The sequence below is a fragment of the Sebastes fasciatus genome, chromosome 23 (assembly GCF_043250625.1).
Source record: "Sebastes fasciatus isolate fSebFas1 chromosome 23, fSebFas1.pri, whole genome shotgun sequence".
Taxonomy (NCBI): domain Eukaryota; kingdom Metazoa; phylum Chordata; class Actinopteri; order Perciformes; family Sebastidae; genus Sebastes; species Sebastes fasciatus.
The window spans coordinates 11,989,440-12,008,198 of NC_133817.1; the positions used below are offsets into that span (position 1 = coordinate 11,989,440).

Consider the following 18,759-nt stretch of genomic DNA (forward strand, 5'->3'; position numbering starts at 1 on the left):
TTCAAAAACCACTCCATTTAGTGTCACTGCATCCGAGACATATGTCGTGGGTACCCATAGAACCCATTTTCATTCAGATATCTTGAGGTCAGACGTCAAGGGACCCCATTGAAAATGGCCATGCCAGTTTTTTCTCACCAAAATTTTCTAAAAGTTAGGAGCGTTATTTAGCCTCCTTCCCGACATGCTAGCATGACATGGTTGGTACCAATGGATTCCTTAGTTTTTTTCTATTTCGTATGATACCATGATATCTTCTGAGCCCGCTATAACCTCTGAAAGACAGAGTAGCGGCCGTTGGATTTTGAAGAGGTTCATCTAAACACTTGGCAGTACCTCCGCAGCCCACTAAGTAGCGCTCTGGGGCCCACCAGAACCAGAATAGCTGAAAAGAGGCGAACAAAGAGGAATCTTCATTTGTTTTCTCTGGATGTTTTTATGGGAATGTGGATCTTTCAGATCAATTTGAGGAGTTTGCATGTTCCACATCTTGTGTCATGCAGTGTGGGACTCGCACTGATCCAGTATCCACCTAGAAGAAGAAAAAATGCATCCACCAGTCTAAAAAAAAAAGCACTATATGCTTTAGTATAGTCCTTTAATGGGAACAGTTTTCCTCCACCTCCGCCAGCCTATTTTTATTCTGATTAATTTTGACTGCGCTCACTTCTCTTTCCTGTATGTCATCCATCAGTGTTAACTACCCTCGTGTGCAAAGAGCCATAAAACACATAGGTTAAACTGTAAGTCCAACCCTCCTGTTGTTCATTTTAATGACACCCACACACACACACACACCTCTGTGACATTTCATTATTACAGATGACCTTTCTTTCAAGTCGGGGCCTGGTGTATAATCTGTGATACGACTCCTTCCTCCACACATGTGTGATGTAGCTCATTTCACAGCTTGACGCAGAGCCGGACAAGATGGAAATACTAATCTTGTCTATATAGTAAAATAAAAAACACCCTATAAATCCACCTCTAAACCTGATCCTGTGCTCTACGTCTACGTCGAAAGAATTTAGCGAACATGAATCAGCCTTGTTAAGGATGACAGGCCGGCTGTCAATATGAAGAATGGATAGCAGCGAAAGAGTCTGTTCAGCAGAGTTGAGCTAAATGACAAAGAGACAGAGTTTGATGAGCTGGTTGTCTTTCCCCACCACGTTTATCAATGACGGAGAAGGGGGGGGGGGGGGGGGGGGGTGGGGGGGGTGGGGGGGGGGATCTCGTGTCTCACTGCATCAGCGTGAATGAGTTGTCAGGGTCAATCAGCCTTGCAAATGGGAAAGGAAGGACACAAGACGAAATGACTGGAAGAGCTAACCAGCTGGAAATGATGGAGAGTGGGAATTCGCAGTATATCAGGTTGGAGAGTCCCACTTGGCGAAGGCAGGAAGTGCAAAAAGCAGGCCAGAGCGATAGCATCTTTCATCAGCGTTAACGTTGCAGTTGATTTTCCACTTCAGCAGAGATTTTCAATCAACATAATTGATTTTTTTTTTTTTATAAAAGCAAGCGAGGGCGGAGGATTTGTGTTGATTCCATCCCGATGCCTCAGGATGAAAGGTACATAAACTCAGCTCGTGCAAGGCTGATATTTTTTCTCTGTGTCACGGTCAGAGAGGGGAAGTGTTTTGTAAAATCCTGCCACATCAACCAGGCTAAGACCTCTTTTACCCATCCCCCTCTCCCTCCTCCCCATCTCCTGACTCAGTAGAGGAAGCAGGAAGCCATGGTTACAAGCACTTGCCGTCGCTTTGCCCCGCAGGTATCTTCCTCTATTCTCTCGCTTTGTGGCGTCCTCCTTGCAGGTGTCAGCGCCAGGATCCTATCAAGAATAATGTGTGTTGTTTGTGTGCGTGATAATCCACTGTGGTGAACCAGACAAGATGAAAACATGTACGAGAGGGTGGACTGGTGGTTGCGGTGTTTTAGGGATGGGTAGTAAAGACGTCTGGCAGAAGGGTAATTGAAAAGATGCCTGCAGGACAACTGGCCCCTTTAGAGCAAAGTGCAGCCACAACAAGAGCAGACTGACATTCAAAAGCACACAGCTATTTGTTCCGTGTTATGGCTCCGTTGTTCAGGGCACTGCATTCACATGTAATAAGTAGAGAGATATTAAATGTGCTTCTGCGCTACATTCTCAGTTAGTTATCATTTCTTATGCAGAAAGAAAATTGAATATGTTTTATAAATGCTGTGAATAAGAGAATTTTAAAGCTGCATTAATTAATAATTTTTATAGTAACAATAGATCAAATGACTATGTGTATGTGAAAGGGGTCGTCTGACTCTGCAGTTCCCCTTAGCTCTATACTGAGCTTTTTAGCATCTGTCAGCTCATTGTTTTGGTTTTCTGGCCCACAAATGTACTGTTTTGGTGGTTCAGTCTCACAATTCAGTTCAGTCTCCAGCACCAAACAACAGGCAGACAAAATTAGCGACTAGCTGTTGAACATAGTGGAGCATTTAGTAGCTAAAGAGCCAAATATTTCCCCAAAATTGCTGGTGGAGACCAAAAACAGAGCTAAAAGAGAGTGAATATTGGACTTACATTCGCCAGGTGGCAGAAACACAACACCAAATGAATGCTAATGTTGCTCTGTGTCTTCTGGATGGGTAAATACAGTACAGGTGACTAACATGTTAGCTACTTGATAAAGGGATAATGTGTCACTGACGACGTTAACATGCACACTAATATTCCGAATATGACAATATACTGAATTTGATACGGGTCATGTAAACAGCATATTTTGTTTGGATATTCTGAATTAGGCCTTATTCCAAATGGTTAAGACATTGGAGATATGCCAATATTATTCAGGTTTTAGGAGCATTCTTTGGACATGTATACAGCGCATTTGGAATATGCTTCTCAATTCGTGTTTTTATGGCAGTTTGCGACACACGGCCTCTTGCCTGTTTGTGGCCAGCTCTGTGTGGGTTTTGCCCTTATTCCTACCAAGCTGTTTACATGGCTAATGAAGATTAATATTCCACTAATATTTCCATTTACAAGCAGTCGTGCATACTACGATTAACGTAACCGGTGACTTGTCATCTTCCCTCTTTCATTCCTTCAACCAACTTCTTGAAAAGGTCGGTGTTACGATAATTGTGCATATCCAAAAAACCTGTTGATATCCAAGTCTTTCATAATGTTTAAAAGTAGGTGTGTTTCTCCTTCCGACCAGAGATGTGGACTTTTCTTTTGGGCATGCATCTCTGCAAACTGTCGGCTAGTTGGTTTATGTACAACGCACAGAGCTGAATGTAAACAGGCAAGAGGCCGTGTGTCGCCAACTGCCATAAAAACCCCAATTGTGACGCATATTATGAATGTGCTGTATACATGTCTAAAGAATGCTCCTAAAACCTGAATAATATCAATATATCCCACATGTCTTAATTGTTAAATGCTCCTTTCGGAATAAGGCCTAATTCAGAATATCCAAATGGAATAGGATGTTTACATTACCCGTATCTAATTCAGAGTATTGTCATATTCCGAATAATAGTGGAATATTAGTGTGCATGTAAACATTGTCATCGTTGTGCTTTCAGCTTGTTTCATCCTCTCTAAATTTTCTATTTTCCTTCGCTTACTGTATGAATCTTCACCAAAAACCTTGACATATTGTATCATAAGTATCACACCTTATGTCATGTTATTTTTTAACAACGCACTGTCAGACTGTATCGCAGGCTATATTCCATCTAATGAATGAGGAAAGGATGCAAAGTTTTATTAGGGTAGTGAAAAGACAGTTTCCCCTTTCCCTCACGCTTACGACGGTCGTTAATTAAGCCCTCAGCTGCAAATAAACTTTTAAAATCCATCCCTGATGCACCCTGTGAAAGAACTGAGAACAGTCTGCTCCCTCTCACACACTATAGATGCCAAATATCGCATGAGCATTGCAGCTCTATCAGTAACCCTCCTGTCATGTTTGGAAAGAGACATTACTAAACATTTACATAACAGAGATCAATGTTTGAAGACCCAACAGCCATTACTTTAACGTAAAGATGAAGAACGAGAGACAGTTGCAGGTAGAATAAATAGGCGTAATTAGGAGATGTGGTACTGGGGGGAAAAAGGAAGCCGCTTTGCAGGCAGACAGAGGCAAGAAAAACCTTTCATGGCATTTATAAAGCTGTGCTCAGCCGCAAAAAGTGCAAAGGTGGAAGAAGTCCTCCGGAAAAGGTATCACTTGGGAGCTGAGAGTGTGTGTGTGTGGACTGCAGGCTCATTTTCCCCGAATGCATCGGCACCAGAAATGTGTTGCAGTCTGAAGCATATGAAGCTGCACTCTCTTTTGGTTTTTGAGATTCATGAGCAAACAAGACAACAGAAGCTCAGGGATATTTTCTCCCCCCATTTCTGAGATCTTTACATACAAATATCTCAGTGTTCGTCTCCGATAAGTATACATCCTTTTGATGATTCACAGAAGCGAGGCCTTTGTAATGTTGCACGTCAAAGCCAGCGGCCGTGTTCGCTTCCAGGCGAGCTGCCATGCTTTGATGGGAGACATCATGTAGTGAGTGGAAACAGATGATTAAAATTCATTTCGGAGCCACAACCTATAATATGTCATTGAGGAGAGTTTGGAGTTTGAGAATTTTACATCATTACTCTGAATGGGAATTTGAATGCTCGTTCGTTCAATTAACTGAAACTGCCATGAATGTAAAACAAGTAGCTTGTACTTGGAAAACTTATCTGCTGAAATCATGTAATGTAATTTATGTGTTTCTATTCAGCGTGTCTGTTGCACCAACTCAGCAAAAACATTTCCTCCGAGACTTTTTGTAATCAATCACTTTCATCTCCATCAGCATTGGAGCGATCCGACTGATTTTACGCTGCAGTACACACTGGTTTGGTTGGCGATGTATTTGAATGGCAGCGTTCAAAAGTGCTCTTACAGAAAAGGATACTTTTTGTTTTACAGTATATTAAAAGGACCAGTGTGTAGGATTTAGCAACATCTAGTGGTGCGGTTGCAAATTGCAACCAAGTGAGTAACCCTCAGCTCACTCCTCCCTTTCAAGTGCAAAACCGTGGTAACGCCGTTCTCCTCGCTCAGAGGCCATCCTTACCATAATAACACTACTTTAGGAGCAACGGAAGTCAGACGGTGGCTGGCGGTATCACGGTTTTGTACTCTGCGGCTCACGTTACACACAGTTTCGTGACTTGAAATTAGCAATTGAGACCTCATGTTTACAATGTTTACTGAGGTAATAAATCAAGTGAGACGTAGGCTCATTTTCTCATAGACTTCTATACAATCAGACTTCTTTTTGCAACCAGAGGAGTCGCCCCCTGCTGGCTATTAGAAAGAATGTAAGGCACTTCTGCATTGGCTTCACTTCTCAGACCCAGGAGGTAACCCACTGATGGAAACTGATGCCAATTGAATGCAAAGATGGCTACAGTCTCTATCTCCGTCTCTCTTTTAGTCCTTGAACAAGTTCAGTTGTGAGGTGTCTTTAAACGACACATCTTAACAGGAAAGGTCAGCTGTCTGCACTGATTCTGTCTGCCGCAGCACCGAATAGGCAGAAATCCTTGCTTTTCAGCCAGTGTGACATACAGTAATAGGCAGAAAACCTTGTTTTTCAGCCAACTTGACATACATTAACGCATGTCTTGGCACCAACTCAGGCCCCAGTAGCAATGTATTATTGCTTTTTCTGGAGACTTTTTTGTGCTGTGTATTAAGGTCAGGATCAGATTGTGCCTCAATTTCCTGAGCTAAGAGATACGATTTGATCTTATTTGCTAAGAAATGTATTCATATAAAGTTGCTGCACAAATCAAGAGCAGTATTCAGCTAGAGTTTTATAAGACTATATAACAGTCAAGGCTGGTACTAAAACATCTTTAATACAGTAATTGAAATATTCTCTTATCGTCTCTGAGAGTCTTGACACACAATTCTCTTCCTCACATTTGCCGCTGATGTTTTCACATTTCAAAGGGATTTTGTGTTACAAGGTGTTATTGAACTTGATTTGCCTCTCCAACAAATGCATTTGAGGGCAAAATAATGAGATTTACATATTGTTTGCATAAGATAAATGTAAGCAGACTTATTTTGAGTGCCGTGTGTTTTCCATCAGACCTTCTGTTGATGCAGTACATGTCTCTGTACAGCCAGCTGTGAAGGAAGACCATTATTTGACTATGGAAATGAACCTTTTGAGCTCAGACGCAAGGTGGTGATTTCAATTTCCAACCATGTGAAACATAATTATAACACCTGTCTCTCTTCATTTCTTCCAGGTGTACCAGTACATGCATGAAACCATTACAGTGAATGGCTGTCCAGAGTACCAGGCGAGGGCCACAGCCAAGGTAAGAGCCGCTTTGGAGGTCTGGAGGTCTGGATCTCTACATCAGTTGTTATTTGCAATAAAAACATTAAATTATGACTGTAACTAATGAGCGGCGAAGTATCTGTTAATCACATCACCCGTTGATGATATCATTCTCATCTTGTCTTCTGGCCAAAGCAGAATGAGATGAGCAAAGTATGTCCTACTTTGCTAACGGGCCTCATTAAGAGTGTGCTTGTAATCAAGCAGCAAAACATGAGTCACAGTTTTGTAGGAAGGGATAAATATCACATGCAAAAGCTCTATCTCAAGTGTCTTTTTGCTACTATAGGCCTACAACAGTTTCATTATTGATCTTTATGACACAAAAAGCTAAAAGTGATCATCTTGGTTTTCTGCAACCAGAAGTGACACGAGAGGGTGGAGCTAAGTACAACCGAAGACATATTTAGGCGACCAAAAATGTTATAATTAACTTTCATGAACTGAAAACACATTGTGCATGTGTTAAACTTCTAAGACGAAAACACAGACCACTCTCAGACCGGACAACACCGTGGTAGTGACCTGTCAATCACAAGGTAGCCACGCCCTAAAGCATCCCCTGCTTTATGGTCTATTTGACTCTAAATGGGACTATAATTTACTAAATGAACATCATGCTGTGTTGAAGAAGACTTGAAACTAGTGATTGAGACCATAATCTCATGTTTACAATGTTTACTGAGGTAATAAATCAAGTGAGAAGTAGGCTCATTTTCTCATAGACTTCTATACAATCAGACTTAATTTTGCAACCAGAGGAGTCGCCCCCTGCTGGCTATTAGAAAGAATGCAAGTTTAAGGCACTTCAGCATTGGCTTCACTTTTCAGACCACTAATCTGGGAAATGGGGAGCAGGTGAGGAAATGGACGGAGATGGTCAGTTTTAGGGGGTTACTGTAGGACAGGAGGAAGTAGCTGGGTCTGTAATGAATCATTAGGATTTGGCTGACAGCTATGCAAAGATCTGTGCCTTCTCAGAGAGTTAAGAGGGTCATACAATTTGAATCAAACTCAAGTTGATTCTTTTATTTCATTCATGCATTATAGAATGTTCATTGTTTAGATAACGTTTTAGTTTGTTTCCAGTTCTTTATGGTTTGGGAGAAATAGCACAACTCACAAGGTCAAAATTGTAATCAATACAGGCATCAAAAGCAGACTTTTCCTCCCAGATGAAAGACAGACAGCATTTTACTGAATGTGCTTGGAATGAAATATTTTTCCTTTAATATGAATTTCCAGCTCTTTAGTCTCGTTTCAACAATTTTGATATACTAAATGTCTTCGATTTGAGCTGTAAAGCTTCCTTTAATTCCACATAAAGTTCATCCTGAATCATCAGATTAGCAGCCACTTGATTCCCATCTTTACTCTGCCTTACTCCTATTAGGCACACATTTTGTTCGTTAGCAACTCTACTCGACCTGGATGAAAAATTACTCTGTAAAACAATATAAAAAGCAAGCTTTTAGTGTATTAAATCAGACAAAGATAAACTATGTCAATATTAATTTTTCAGGTTTTGATATTTAATCGTGATTTACTGAGATTTTTTTTTAGATGACACCTCATATCTGTTCATTGATTTAAACTTATATCAGCTGTCAATCATTGAAAAAGCTCTTTCACTCGACTGTTTAATATTTCAGGGAGACGTTTTTTTTGTTTCCTTTTGTTTAAAAATAATCACAGTCATGTCACAGGTGAAGGACAGAATCAGACACATTTCCTGGTGCAGTGTGAATAAGCAAATGTCGGTATACAAAAGAGACACTTGAGCAGGACTTGTCATCAGCACCTTGCCTCAGGCCTTTATGAGAGAAAACAAAGCGGGCCGGCTTGTCTGATTTCATGTGGACGAGAGGAGGAGACGAGATGAGAGCACCTCTCTGTCCTTCAGTTGTTCAGTGTCCAGCTGGGTCCGAGCCTCTTCAGTACATCACAGTGCTGGGAGAGTGGGTGGGTGGCGGATATGAACAGAAAGGAATGATGAATGCAGAGAGAGATCGTATGAGGCTTCAAAATGAGAAGTGCTTTATTCTCTTTTGTTGCCTCCTGGTTAGATGGAAAGATAATTTATTGTCTTCCATTAAAGGAAATTTGTTTCCACAGCCTGCACACACAATAGTGCAGAGTCTGGTGAATTGCAATTGAACACCTGGTTAAAAGAATAGTTCAACATATTGATGAACACATTTATTGGCTTTCTTGCTGAAAGTTAGATGAGGAGATTGATGCCTAATTAGCATAAAGGCTGAAAGCAGGGGCTTTTTGTTTAATTAGGTTTTTTTTAGTCTCTTTTTTATGAAAAGATCCAATTGTGTCTGTGCATTAAATATGGAAGTTGAGACAGGACATAGACTGTATATAAAGATGGACGACAAGACAGCTCCCCAAAAGCGAAGCCAAAACATCTTGATCGCCCCCTGGTGGCTGGCTGCAGTATAGGTCATAAAGCCCCGCCCCCTCCATGTTAGCGGATGGGACATTGATCAAACTAAAAAGTCAAAGTACATGTCAAATACATTTTTCCCAAAGATGGTTTCTGTCATTTAAGGTAGTTTTTATCATGCTGATGTATGTTCTAGTGTTCATTTTTCTGATAAGTTTTATTTTAATTAGTTATTTGATGCTATAAAAAGGGGGTGAGACGTCATGATTGGCAGCTGTGAGTCTCTCTTGCTGACAAACTGCTGCCGTGATCGGCTTGCGATTGGTTCGGGCGTTATCAGTGGTTATCACTACAATACTAATGCATCAGACGGGCCAAACTGCACCTACAGCATGTTGTGAAATTGAAACTTTAGGCAACAAAACTACTTGTTTAAGTTTAGGAAAAGATCATGGTTTGGGTTAAAGTAATTACGTAATTTATGTATCAAAAGTACGGTGAAGTACTGTAAGTCAACATTGACTTTTGGTTTCACGCAGGACACGAATGGTGGTCTCCTGGGTGAAAGTCCTGTGTTTGTTTGACCCGTCCATCTCCCCCGACTGCTACCCCATGCAGACTTTGTCGCCTTTTTTTACTACATCATCTGACTTTTTCCTTTGCTCACGTCATAATTACTGCAACCACTAGAGGTCGACATCGTCTACTTGTATTCGTATCGGTGATCAACCATGTCAATAGAGGATAACAGCCTTCTGAACCTACTAGTAGGTGTAGCGGGCCCCTTCTAACCCATATCTATGAGACTGATAACCACTGATAACGCCCATTCCATCAGCTGATAACATTATACAAAATGTAAAAACAGCAAGTTTGTTGTGGGATTAACAAATTAAACCTTGTGAGTATTGGAGGTGCCCATAGGTTTTGAACTTTGGACAGAGCCAGGCTAGCTGTTTCCCCGTTTCCAGTCTTCATGCTAAGCTAAGCTAATTGTCGGTTGGCTCTGGCTCCATAGTTCATGCACAAAAATGAGAGTGGTATCAATATTCTCATTTCACTCTTTGCAAAAAAAAGCGAACAATTGCATTTCCCACATGCTAAACTGTTCCTTTAAAAAGAATGCACAAAATTAGACATTTCAAAAAAAGGAAAGATTTGCAATCTTATTTATTTCTTCCAATTACATATCTGTTACTGCATTTGGAATATCTCCTGTCATTTGTCAAGTGAGCACCAATGATCTAAAATATAACATCTTTATTAGTGAGTAGAGTGATTTCCCCCTACAAAGAAACTGTGATGATTAAGCATGGGGGGAAAAAGAAGCCCCAAGCAACCATGGAGACATGATTTAAGCAGCTTTAAAACTCCTTCCTACTTTTCTCTCTATGCTCCAAAACTTTGAGAAGTTGCTGCTCCTAAATCTGTATTAAAATGGCACATCCACTGGGCAATTAAGCACACGGCTAATGGCCTGAGCTGGTTTAGCTGCGGGGACACTCTCAACTGGGAGCACTGGATGTTTTTTAAAGTTGTTTTACTCTCTAGAGAGATATTCACTAAGTCAGGCCACGGTGGCATTCAATCAGTATCACACATCTGCGAGGAAAAAAAGAGGCATGCGAAATATTCTGCTCGTCTGCCTCTCGAGCGTTTTAGTTAGCGTGACGGTGAATCTCCTGACAGTTGAGATTTGTGTTTCACCTGAACAACTCGATTCTCTTTGATTGCTTCATTAATTAAATCAATTCCGCCTCTAATTCCTGGCTCGAGGCCCTTATTACTGATCTTAATGGAGACGGGGACTATCAGGGCTGTATGGGCTCCAGAGGAAATAATGGGAGGTGATGATCAAGTGACTTTGGATATATGAAGTCATACTTACACTGTACAGTGTTGTTAGCGAGGAAGTGTCCTCTTCATTTGAAATGCCTCCTGTGTTTGAGAGGCGCCGGCCATCTGCCAGATTGCTTTTTTGTTCGCAGAAAGTCTAGATAAACTCGCGAAGGTCGATGTGCTGAGAGGCCTGGGAGGCGACGGCATGCATGCTGAGGAGCTGCCTTTGAGCTTCACAATGGGACAGGGAGGGAGGGAGAGGGGAAGTTGGGGACTGTTAAGAGACCCCAGTTTGCAGACATAACACGTTTTTACTACATGCAAGAAACTGCATTGATTTTCTGCCCCAAACTGCATGTGATTATCATAAAGTGGGCATGTCTGTAAAGGGGAGACTCGTGGGTACCCATAGAACCCATTTTCATTCACATATCTTGAGGTCAGAGGTCAAGGGACCCCTTTGAAAATGGCCATGCCAGTTTTTCCTCGCCAAAATTTAGCGTAAGCTTGGAGCGTTATTTAGCCTCACGACAAGCTAGTTGAAATATGCAAATGAGGTATTATCTAATGCAAACTTTGGGTGAATTTAGGAGAAATCTACAGACGCAAATAGACAAAGTAGTAAAATAAACAGCTAAATGTGCATTTTGGATGTTTTCTTTCCACTAGTCTGAAAGAAGACATGTTATGGAAGCAAAACAGCCCAAAAAAGGATGTTTTTGCCTGTAGTATCTCACCTTAAAAGCTATAATCGTTCAGTAAAACCATCAGGTAAAACAGAATTAGCTTGATAACACTCTCAGTGTGATCAGTATGTTCCCAACGCCTTGAAAACTGAGCCCTCTACAAGCTGTGAAAGATTGAACAGCGGCCGGGCTCACCTGGCGGGCCGGCGGAGTTTTAAGTGGTTAAAACAGGCAGCGGGAGAGGAAAGAGAAATGAGCAAAACAGTTTGAGCTGAAATGAATGTGAATATAAAGATGCATATGAATATGGAAGAGAGAGCAGAGGCTGCCTGGAGCGAGCGTCAAAGACCTCAAAGTGCCAAGATACTCGCCCGCTGCTGGGGAATTTGGTTACACATCTGCAAAAGCTTCTGACAGAACCTCCCGTCCTTCTACTTTTTTAATCCTCCCCTTTCTCGATCTACCTCACAGATGACGCCGACTTGACAGCGAGGCCCCCGTGGCAATGCATCTGTGGATCAGTGGGCAAGGGGTGTCTCTTCCTCTGTTCGTCTGCCATTAGCTTTCCCAGCCTCGGCTCACAAGCGCCCGGGTGCTTTGTTCTGAACGAACAAGGAGCAAAGGAGCTCGGGGTTTCAAAGAAACCCCGCAGCCAGCGATAGAACATCCACCAGCTGGTAGCGATACAGAGGGTGAAAGTTGTCTGGCTGGTCCTCCAGTGTGAACTTGGATGTGTTAATCCATGTGCTTAGAGAGCCAGAGAACTTCTCATGTGGAGCCTAAATCCCCGGCCCTGACTAAATCCGAACGCTTTGTTATAGCTGTCCTCCCTGAAATGAGAACTTGCAGCAGAGGTTCACATTATAAAACCACCTTCACGGTCATTTTGTCGTACTTTTTCAAATTGGTTTCCTCCTCTGCATTCATTGTGAGTGTAAAGACGACTAGAAGCTGGAGTGCAGACTTCAAGACTTTTGCTCAAACAACAAGACATCAACTGCTGTCGTGTTGATGTGGGGCTTTGGTTAGTGTTGGCCCTTCTCAAAAGTTGGACTACGTTTCCCATAAAGCCCCTTGTCTCAAGTAATGATGAAGTAGCAGCAGGGGGGCGTACGAGAAGCTGCGGTCAAGTCGGACAGTTTCCAGCAGTCTTCAGAGAATTTACAGGAAGTCATAGAAATAGTTACATCCTACTTGTAGTTTGCAGACCACGTTCGGACTTATTTATATTCGATTGTAAATATATATATATATATATATATATATATATGGAAATGTGCGTGTATTTGGCATTGGATTATATCCTTTATTCTTTTTATGTCCGCCTTGTAAAGCACATTGTAATTGCTCATTTTGATAAGTGCTTATAAATAACCTTTATTATTATTATTATCAACTAAACAAGCTGTGTTAAAGATTAAACCTTCATTGCACAACAGGAGACTAATAGCCTACAATCTAGTGTTAAATATTACAATTATACAGAATTAGGGTTTTTCTACAAAACATGGTGTTTGTTGTCAAAACTAAGAGCCAATCAGTTCTGTGATCAGGTGACAGCCAGGCGTTTCCCATCATGCCCTGGGTCTTTCAGTCGGTGGAGAGTCTCGTGGGGGTTATCATCACCTACATGTGCATGATGTCAGAGCAAGTCGGGATCAAGTTGGACACGCATCTAACTGGCACACATTGTGCAGCGATCGCCGGTGATCGATTCTGTGCAGGCTTGGCTCATTTCGAACGAGCCTTGTGTGTTTTCTGTCTTTGTTTTTTTAAGCTCTTGCTTTTCCCAAAGATGATGAATGTATTTGAGCATTGAAGTTCATTCTTGACCTTTTGGAATTGCATTTGCAACAAAAGCTGAAAGGTCCACATACTTTTGGAGCTTTCAACCACATCTAATGGTCTTCATGATAAATGCCTCCGGGGTCTGAAAAGTGAAGCCAATGCTGAAGTGCCTTGAACTTGCCTTCTTTCTAACAGCCAGCAGGGGGCGACTCCTCTGGTTGCAAAAAGAAGTCAGATTGTATAGAAGTCTATGAGAAAATGAGCCTACTTCTCACTTGATTTATTACCTCAGTAAACATTGTAAACATGAGTTCATGGTCTCAATCACTAGTTTCAAGTCTCCTTCAATACATCATGATGTTCATTTAGTAAATGATGGTGTCAAATAGACCATAAAGCAGGGGATGCTTTAGGGAGTGGCTACCTTGTGATTGACAAGTTGCTGCCACGGCATTGTCCGGTCTTTGAGTTGTCCATGTTTTCGTCTTACAACTTTAACCCTTTCACAGTGTGTTTTCAGTTCATGAAAGTTAGTTGTGACATTTTTGGTCGCCTAAAAAAGTCTTATTCAGCGTTTGGTTGTAGCTCCACCCTCTCGTGTCACTTCTGGTTGCAAAAAAACAAGATTGCAATGACCAAAACGCCGAACTTGAGGCTTCAAAACCGTAATCCACAAACCAATGGGTGACGTCACACTGACTACATTCACTTCTTTGCACACCTCCCGACAAGCTCCACTAGTCAAATGTTTTAGAATGCAGAAGGTTAAGCTCAGATTCAGCCCCGTGGTTAGGCTCGAGCACTTTTACTGAAGGAGGCAGGTAATGTGCACTCAGGGAACAAAATTACCCATTTACTTCGCACTCTTCTTTTGCTGAAAAACATACATTTCCATTTCAATTCAAGTCAATGTTACACATTGAGTATACTGAATGATGTTTAAAAAAATAGATATGTATATACATATTTCATTTCAGGGTTTTTGGGATAGTTAGTAGTAAGATGATAAGTAAGAAGTCCCATCTCGCTTCTCTTCCTTCAGGCAACAGTTGCAGCCTTCGCCGCCAGCGAAGGTCACTCCCACCCGCGAGTCGTGGAGCTCCCCAAGACGGAGGAAGGGCTGGGCTTCAACGTGATGGGCGGCAAGGAGCAGAACTCGCCCATCTACATCTCCCGCATCATCCCCGGAGGCGTGGCCGAGAGGCACGGCGGCCTAAAGCGAGGCGATCAGCTCCTGTCCGTCAATGGCGTGGTAGGTCCGGCGTATTGTGGAGAGAGGCTCGATATATGGTTTGGAGGGAGAGTGCAGACTTTTCTGATCTTATTTATTATTTAGGGCCTGCTTTCAAAAGATATATATCTTCAACTGAAATATTTAACTTCTCACAAAAAGGAGCAGTGTTTAATTTCCAGTTTGATATGTGAGTAAACAGTCAGGGGAGCGTTTGAGATCAAAGTGCATCAGATGTCTGGAGTAAAGAGCAAGAAATACTTCTCCGACCGCGAGAGAGACTCGAATAACACCGACTCATGCTCGTTTTCACATCATATCACAGGGTATTAAAAATATTGGAAATATTCTTTTTCCTCCTAAGAGGAGTTACTATTTTTTAAGGATATATTCAAATCAGAATCCTTTAAACTCCCCTCTCTCTCTCCGTGTCTGTAAACCCCCTGCAGAGCGTGGAAGGCGAGCACCACGAGAAAGCGGTGGAGCTGCTGAAGGCGGCCAAGGACAGCGTGAAGCTGGTGGTCCGCTACACCCCCAAAGTGCTGGAGGAGATGGAGGCTCGCTTCGAGAAGCTCCGTACGGCCCGGCGGCGCCAGCAGCAGCAGATCCTCATGCAGCAGCAGCAGCAACAGCAGAACGCGGCCTCTCAGCAGAACCACATGTCGTAGGTGAGGCGATTCATTGCTTTAAGGGTGATGGGTGGGGGGGGACACCAGGAGCACAAGGTAAGGCACTGCCACAGAATGATGAATGATTAGTCCAGTCCCAAGTTGGAAGCAAATGTCGATGCTACTACAAGGAACTTTCATTTTGTGTTGATTTTGGCAGCCCCCCAACCAGACTCCCTTTAGAAAACCTCTCATTTCACTGCAGCAGAGGCATGACAGTCTGCCACGAGCAGTTCTGGTTCTGGTTCTCCCGTGCCTCCCTTCCCTCCAGCAGACCCAGCAATACGGCCTCGGCTTCCAACAACGTGGTGTTGGTGCTGGCTCCCAGCGGGGACCGGCGGTGCTCTCCAAGGAAGGAAGCACTGAAGCCAGATCTGGGTCTGTACATGGTGGGCTGGTCACTGCCAGAGGCTCCGCTGGAGTCTGAGCTGAAGGAGTTTCTAGTAAACCTGCGTGCCATAAATCATTTTGTCTGATTTCGCAGGGGAATCGGACCCGATAGACATTAAGAATAACTTGAATCAGTATTTAATTGAGGCTGTTTCATAAAAGTTCCTTGTAGTAACTTTAAGTATTATGTAAAATACTCGATCATTTCAGAAATGCAACGCTACTCACATAGGTTTATGCTGAATATGAAGCTACAGTCGGTTAGTTGAGTGCAGCATAAAGACTGAAAACGGAAGAAAACAGACGTCTATGATCTTTTTTCAATAGCTAAACTTTGTCTTTTGGACTGAGACAGCAGCACACACGGCGCCCGGCCCGCTGTGTGTATTTGTACTTTGTACTTATTAATAGATCCTACAGAACAAGCCATAGATTATGGATTTATGAGGGCATGGAGAGAAAGGTTGAACTAAGACACAACACAGACCAGGCGTGAACTTTTCATGTTAACACACATAAAGCAGATGGATCCTTTTTTTTTTCACGTAGTCTTTTTTCTTCTGACAGACGGCAGACGCACTCAAAGTCCAGATTTTTCCATCATTGTTTAAAAGAAATTCAGTCAATGACGGAAACTATTCGGTAGACGCGAGAGCGGTATCAATCTTCTCATCAAACTCTCAGAAAGAAAGCGAATATGCGTATTTCCTACAATGTCAGACAACTCCTTTAACAACTACATTACCCACAACCCCTAGTATGATGAATAAATCATAGCTTCACATATTAATTTCACAAAAAGTTTAGCTGTTTTTTTAAATAATAACTCATCACAGTGCATGTTGATGATGAGCACAGATTCTTTGAGCTTCAACATGGATTTTTCTTTTTTCATTTGACATAGTTTTGGATCTGAATTATGCTATTTTAGGAGGGGATAGAGGATGTAGATATCCGCGTACAGTCTTACCTTTTATCATTTTCCTCATGAGCGTGTACAAAGCCTCGGACTTAGACCTCCCAGCTGTTCCAGCTTCAAGGTGACCGGACTATTTCTGTCTGAAAATCCTGCAGGCAGACACATTAGCATATTTTAAATCTTCCTCAGGAAGCATGCATTTTTATACTGTATTGTTTTTATTTATTTATTTACTTCATTCTTTGTTGTAACTTTATCAAACAGTCTTTCCTGAGTGTTGCTGAAAGTTTCAAAAGTAACACATTTTGCAAGCGTACAGCAGAGGAATATAGAAACAGGCTCAACTCTCTTTTTGAGTTTTATTCGCCACGCTCTGCTCTGCTCTGCTCAGCTCTGCTCTGCTCGGCTTTGCATTGCGACCACTTTTATTGGCTCGTGCGCAGGTAGCAGACATTTACATCCCGGCACAAAGCCTAACACCTCCCTGGTAGCCTATATTTCGCAAACCCAGCAGTCGGTATCCTCTTTGCAAACTTTCCTGCTTCTGCTTGCCAGTGAATCTGTAGTAAAAGCTGTAAATTATTCAAGCTGAAACCGATTACATCTGTGGCTCATGCTCTGCAGGTACGTGGACAAGAAGTAGGTACAGCCTGCAGAGATGTTACTTGGAAGATACAGCTGGATAGGGGGGGGTCTGCATCTGCTTTAAACTATATTTTTATAGCCCAAATTTAGAACAAAGCTCCGCACTTCCAGTCAAACTAAACTTCCACTGTGTGAAAATAGCAAAACGTAAAAAAAAGCAAAACTTTCCAGGCACTAATCACACCATTAAGCTGAATCATACCATGCTACGCTTTTTTCTGCCCAGGCTTCCTCGAATTATTTAAGCGTTTCCCCGGCGTATTGGAGGCGGGCATGTGTCCAAGATCTCTGTGTCAGTGCCCGTTTGATGCTAAATCCCCCAAGCGTATCTCTTGTCTTGCACTTGACACGGCGCAGCTTGGGAAGGTATTTGGGAGCTTGTAACAGCGTGTTACGGTGGAGCCACAGACGGGGAACTGAGCAGGGATCATGTTTTAAGCAATGCCGGCACGCTGACCGCAGAGATTTGCTCTGGCGGCCAAGAGGCTGCTGACCAAGTGACACGCACAAGTGGACAAGAATGCACCATAAGCCACTGATTTAAGTGGCATTCATTCACGTGTCTCTGTCTTTGTCTCTCTGACCTCCACACGCAAATGACTACATTACACAACTAGCTGGAGTGAGATTTTAATCTCCTGATCAATAATTAGTAAATGATGAATATATGTAAGAAATACTGCGAGTTAATGTATTATTTTAGAAAAAGTGTGTTATATTATAAAATAATTATGCTTAATAAATTAAGCAATTTATTGCAAGGCACTAGAATAACCACGATTGTAATTGTAGCCAAAAAATGAAACATTCACAGGGTCTCTCTGCATAAATGTTCTCTGTGCCTACATGTGTGACACAAAGCCAACATTGTCTCTGCACAACACAGCAGGCCGGCCACACACAGGCCTCCACAAACTTCTCTTCTAAGTAGCAGATTCATATGAAAATCAATAAAACTTTAACTCTTAAATGTACTGTAAAAACATGAACGCACTTTACACTTGTTTTAAAGTTACTTGACATCACATATGGTAAAAAAAATACTGAAAGTAAACACTACTAACACACCAGACTCTAGCCTCAACAAACTTCTCCCCTAATTAACAGATTAATAATGAAAATACATCACACTTTAGCTCCAAAGCTTAAATATATCAATACATTCACTTGTTTAAAATAACTTCATGTCACATTTATAGCAAAAACATTAAAAGTAAACAGAGCTAAGAACATGCTTACCTTCCCAGGGAGGAAAAGTCAAAGAGGAAGTAAAGTTACAGGAAGTGCTACACATACAGTTTATAAAATAAAAGGATTTATAGTCTTCCTGTTGAAACAACTCTTGAAAGTATATGAATTCTACCTGAAAATATGTATTTTCTCTCATAAAAACATATGAGCAACACTTGATTTGAAGTGTAAGAAAAATAGGAACATCAGATACCCTTCAAAATAAAAGTCTGTCATCTCTATGTGGTGTGCTATGTCTTTTATTTTAAGGAATAATGTTGTGGCTTCCTTGTATTCGGCATGACATTTGGATAGCATGATGGCACAAGACTGCCTTAAAAACAGGTTTGTTATGCCAAAAGCATGAAAGTTGAAGCTTTAAAACTGGTATTAGAATTAATTAATCGCAAATTAATTACACATCTGTTCAAAATGTACCCTAGAGGGAGATTTTTTCAAGCATTTGTACTGCATTTAGCATCAAATATATGCTCAAATCATAACATGGCAAACTGCAGCCCAGCAGGCAACAACAGCTGTCAGTGTGTCGGTGTGCTGACTTG

At 41.8% G+C, this 18,759-nt stretch overlaps 1 protein-coding gene and 1 long non-coding RNA gene across 4 annotated transcripts in view; one reads left to right on the plus strand and one right to left on the minus strand.

Moving 5' to 3' along the window:
• The window catches only part of lin7a (lin-7 homolog A (C. elegans)), a 54,818-nt gene that overhangs the window by 21,226 nt on the left and 14,833 nt on the right, over positions 1-18,759 (plus strand). For 2 of the 3 annotated variants that reach the window (XM_074625848.1, XM_074625847.1), the window contains exons 3-5: positions 6,311-6,382; positions 14,156-14,365; positions 14,794-15,012. In XM_074625848.1, the coding sequence (XP_074481949.1) occupies positions 6,311-6,382; positions 14,156-14,365; positions 14,794-15,012 (501 nt within the window). The remainder of the gene's footprint in view (positions 1-6,310; positions 6,383-14,155; positions 14,366-14,793; positions 15,013-18,759) is intronic. The other variant, XM_074625846.1, reaches the window with a different exon arrangement.
• LOC141762039 (uncharacterized) lies at positions 7,535-18,278 on the minus strand. The gene is made up of 3 exons (XR_012592703.1): positions 18,206-18,278; positions 16,373-16,470; positions 7,535-8,355 (listed from the first exon to the last, which is right to left on the minus strand). It is a non-coding gene; the product is annotated as an uncharacterized LOC141762039 (long non-coding RNA).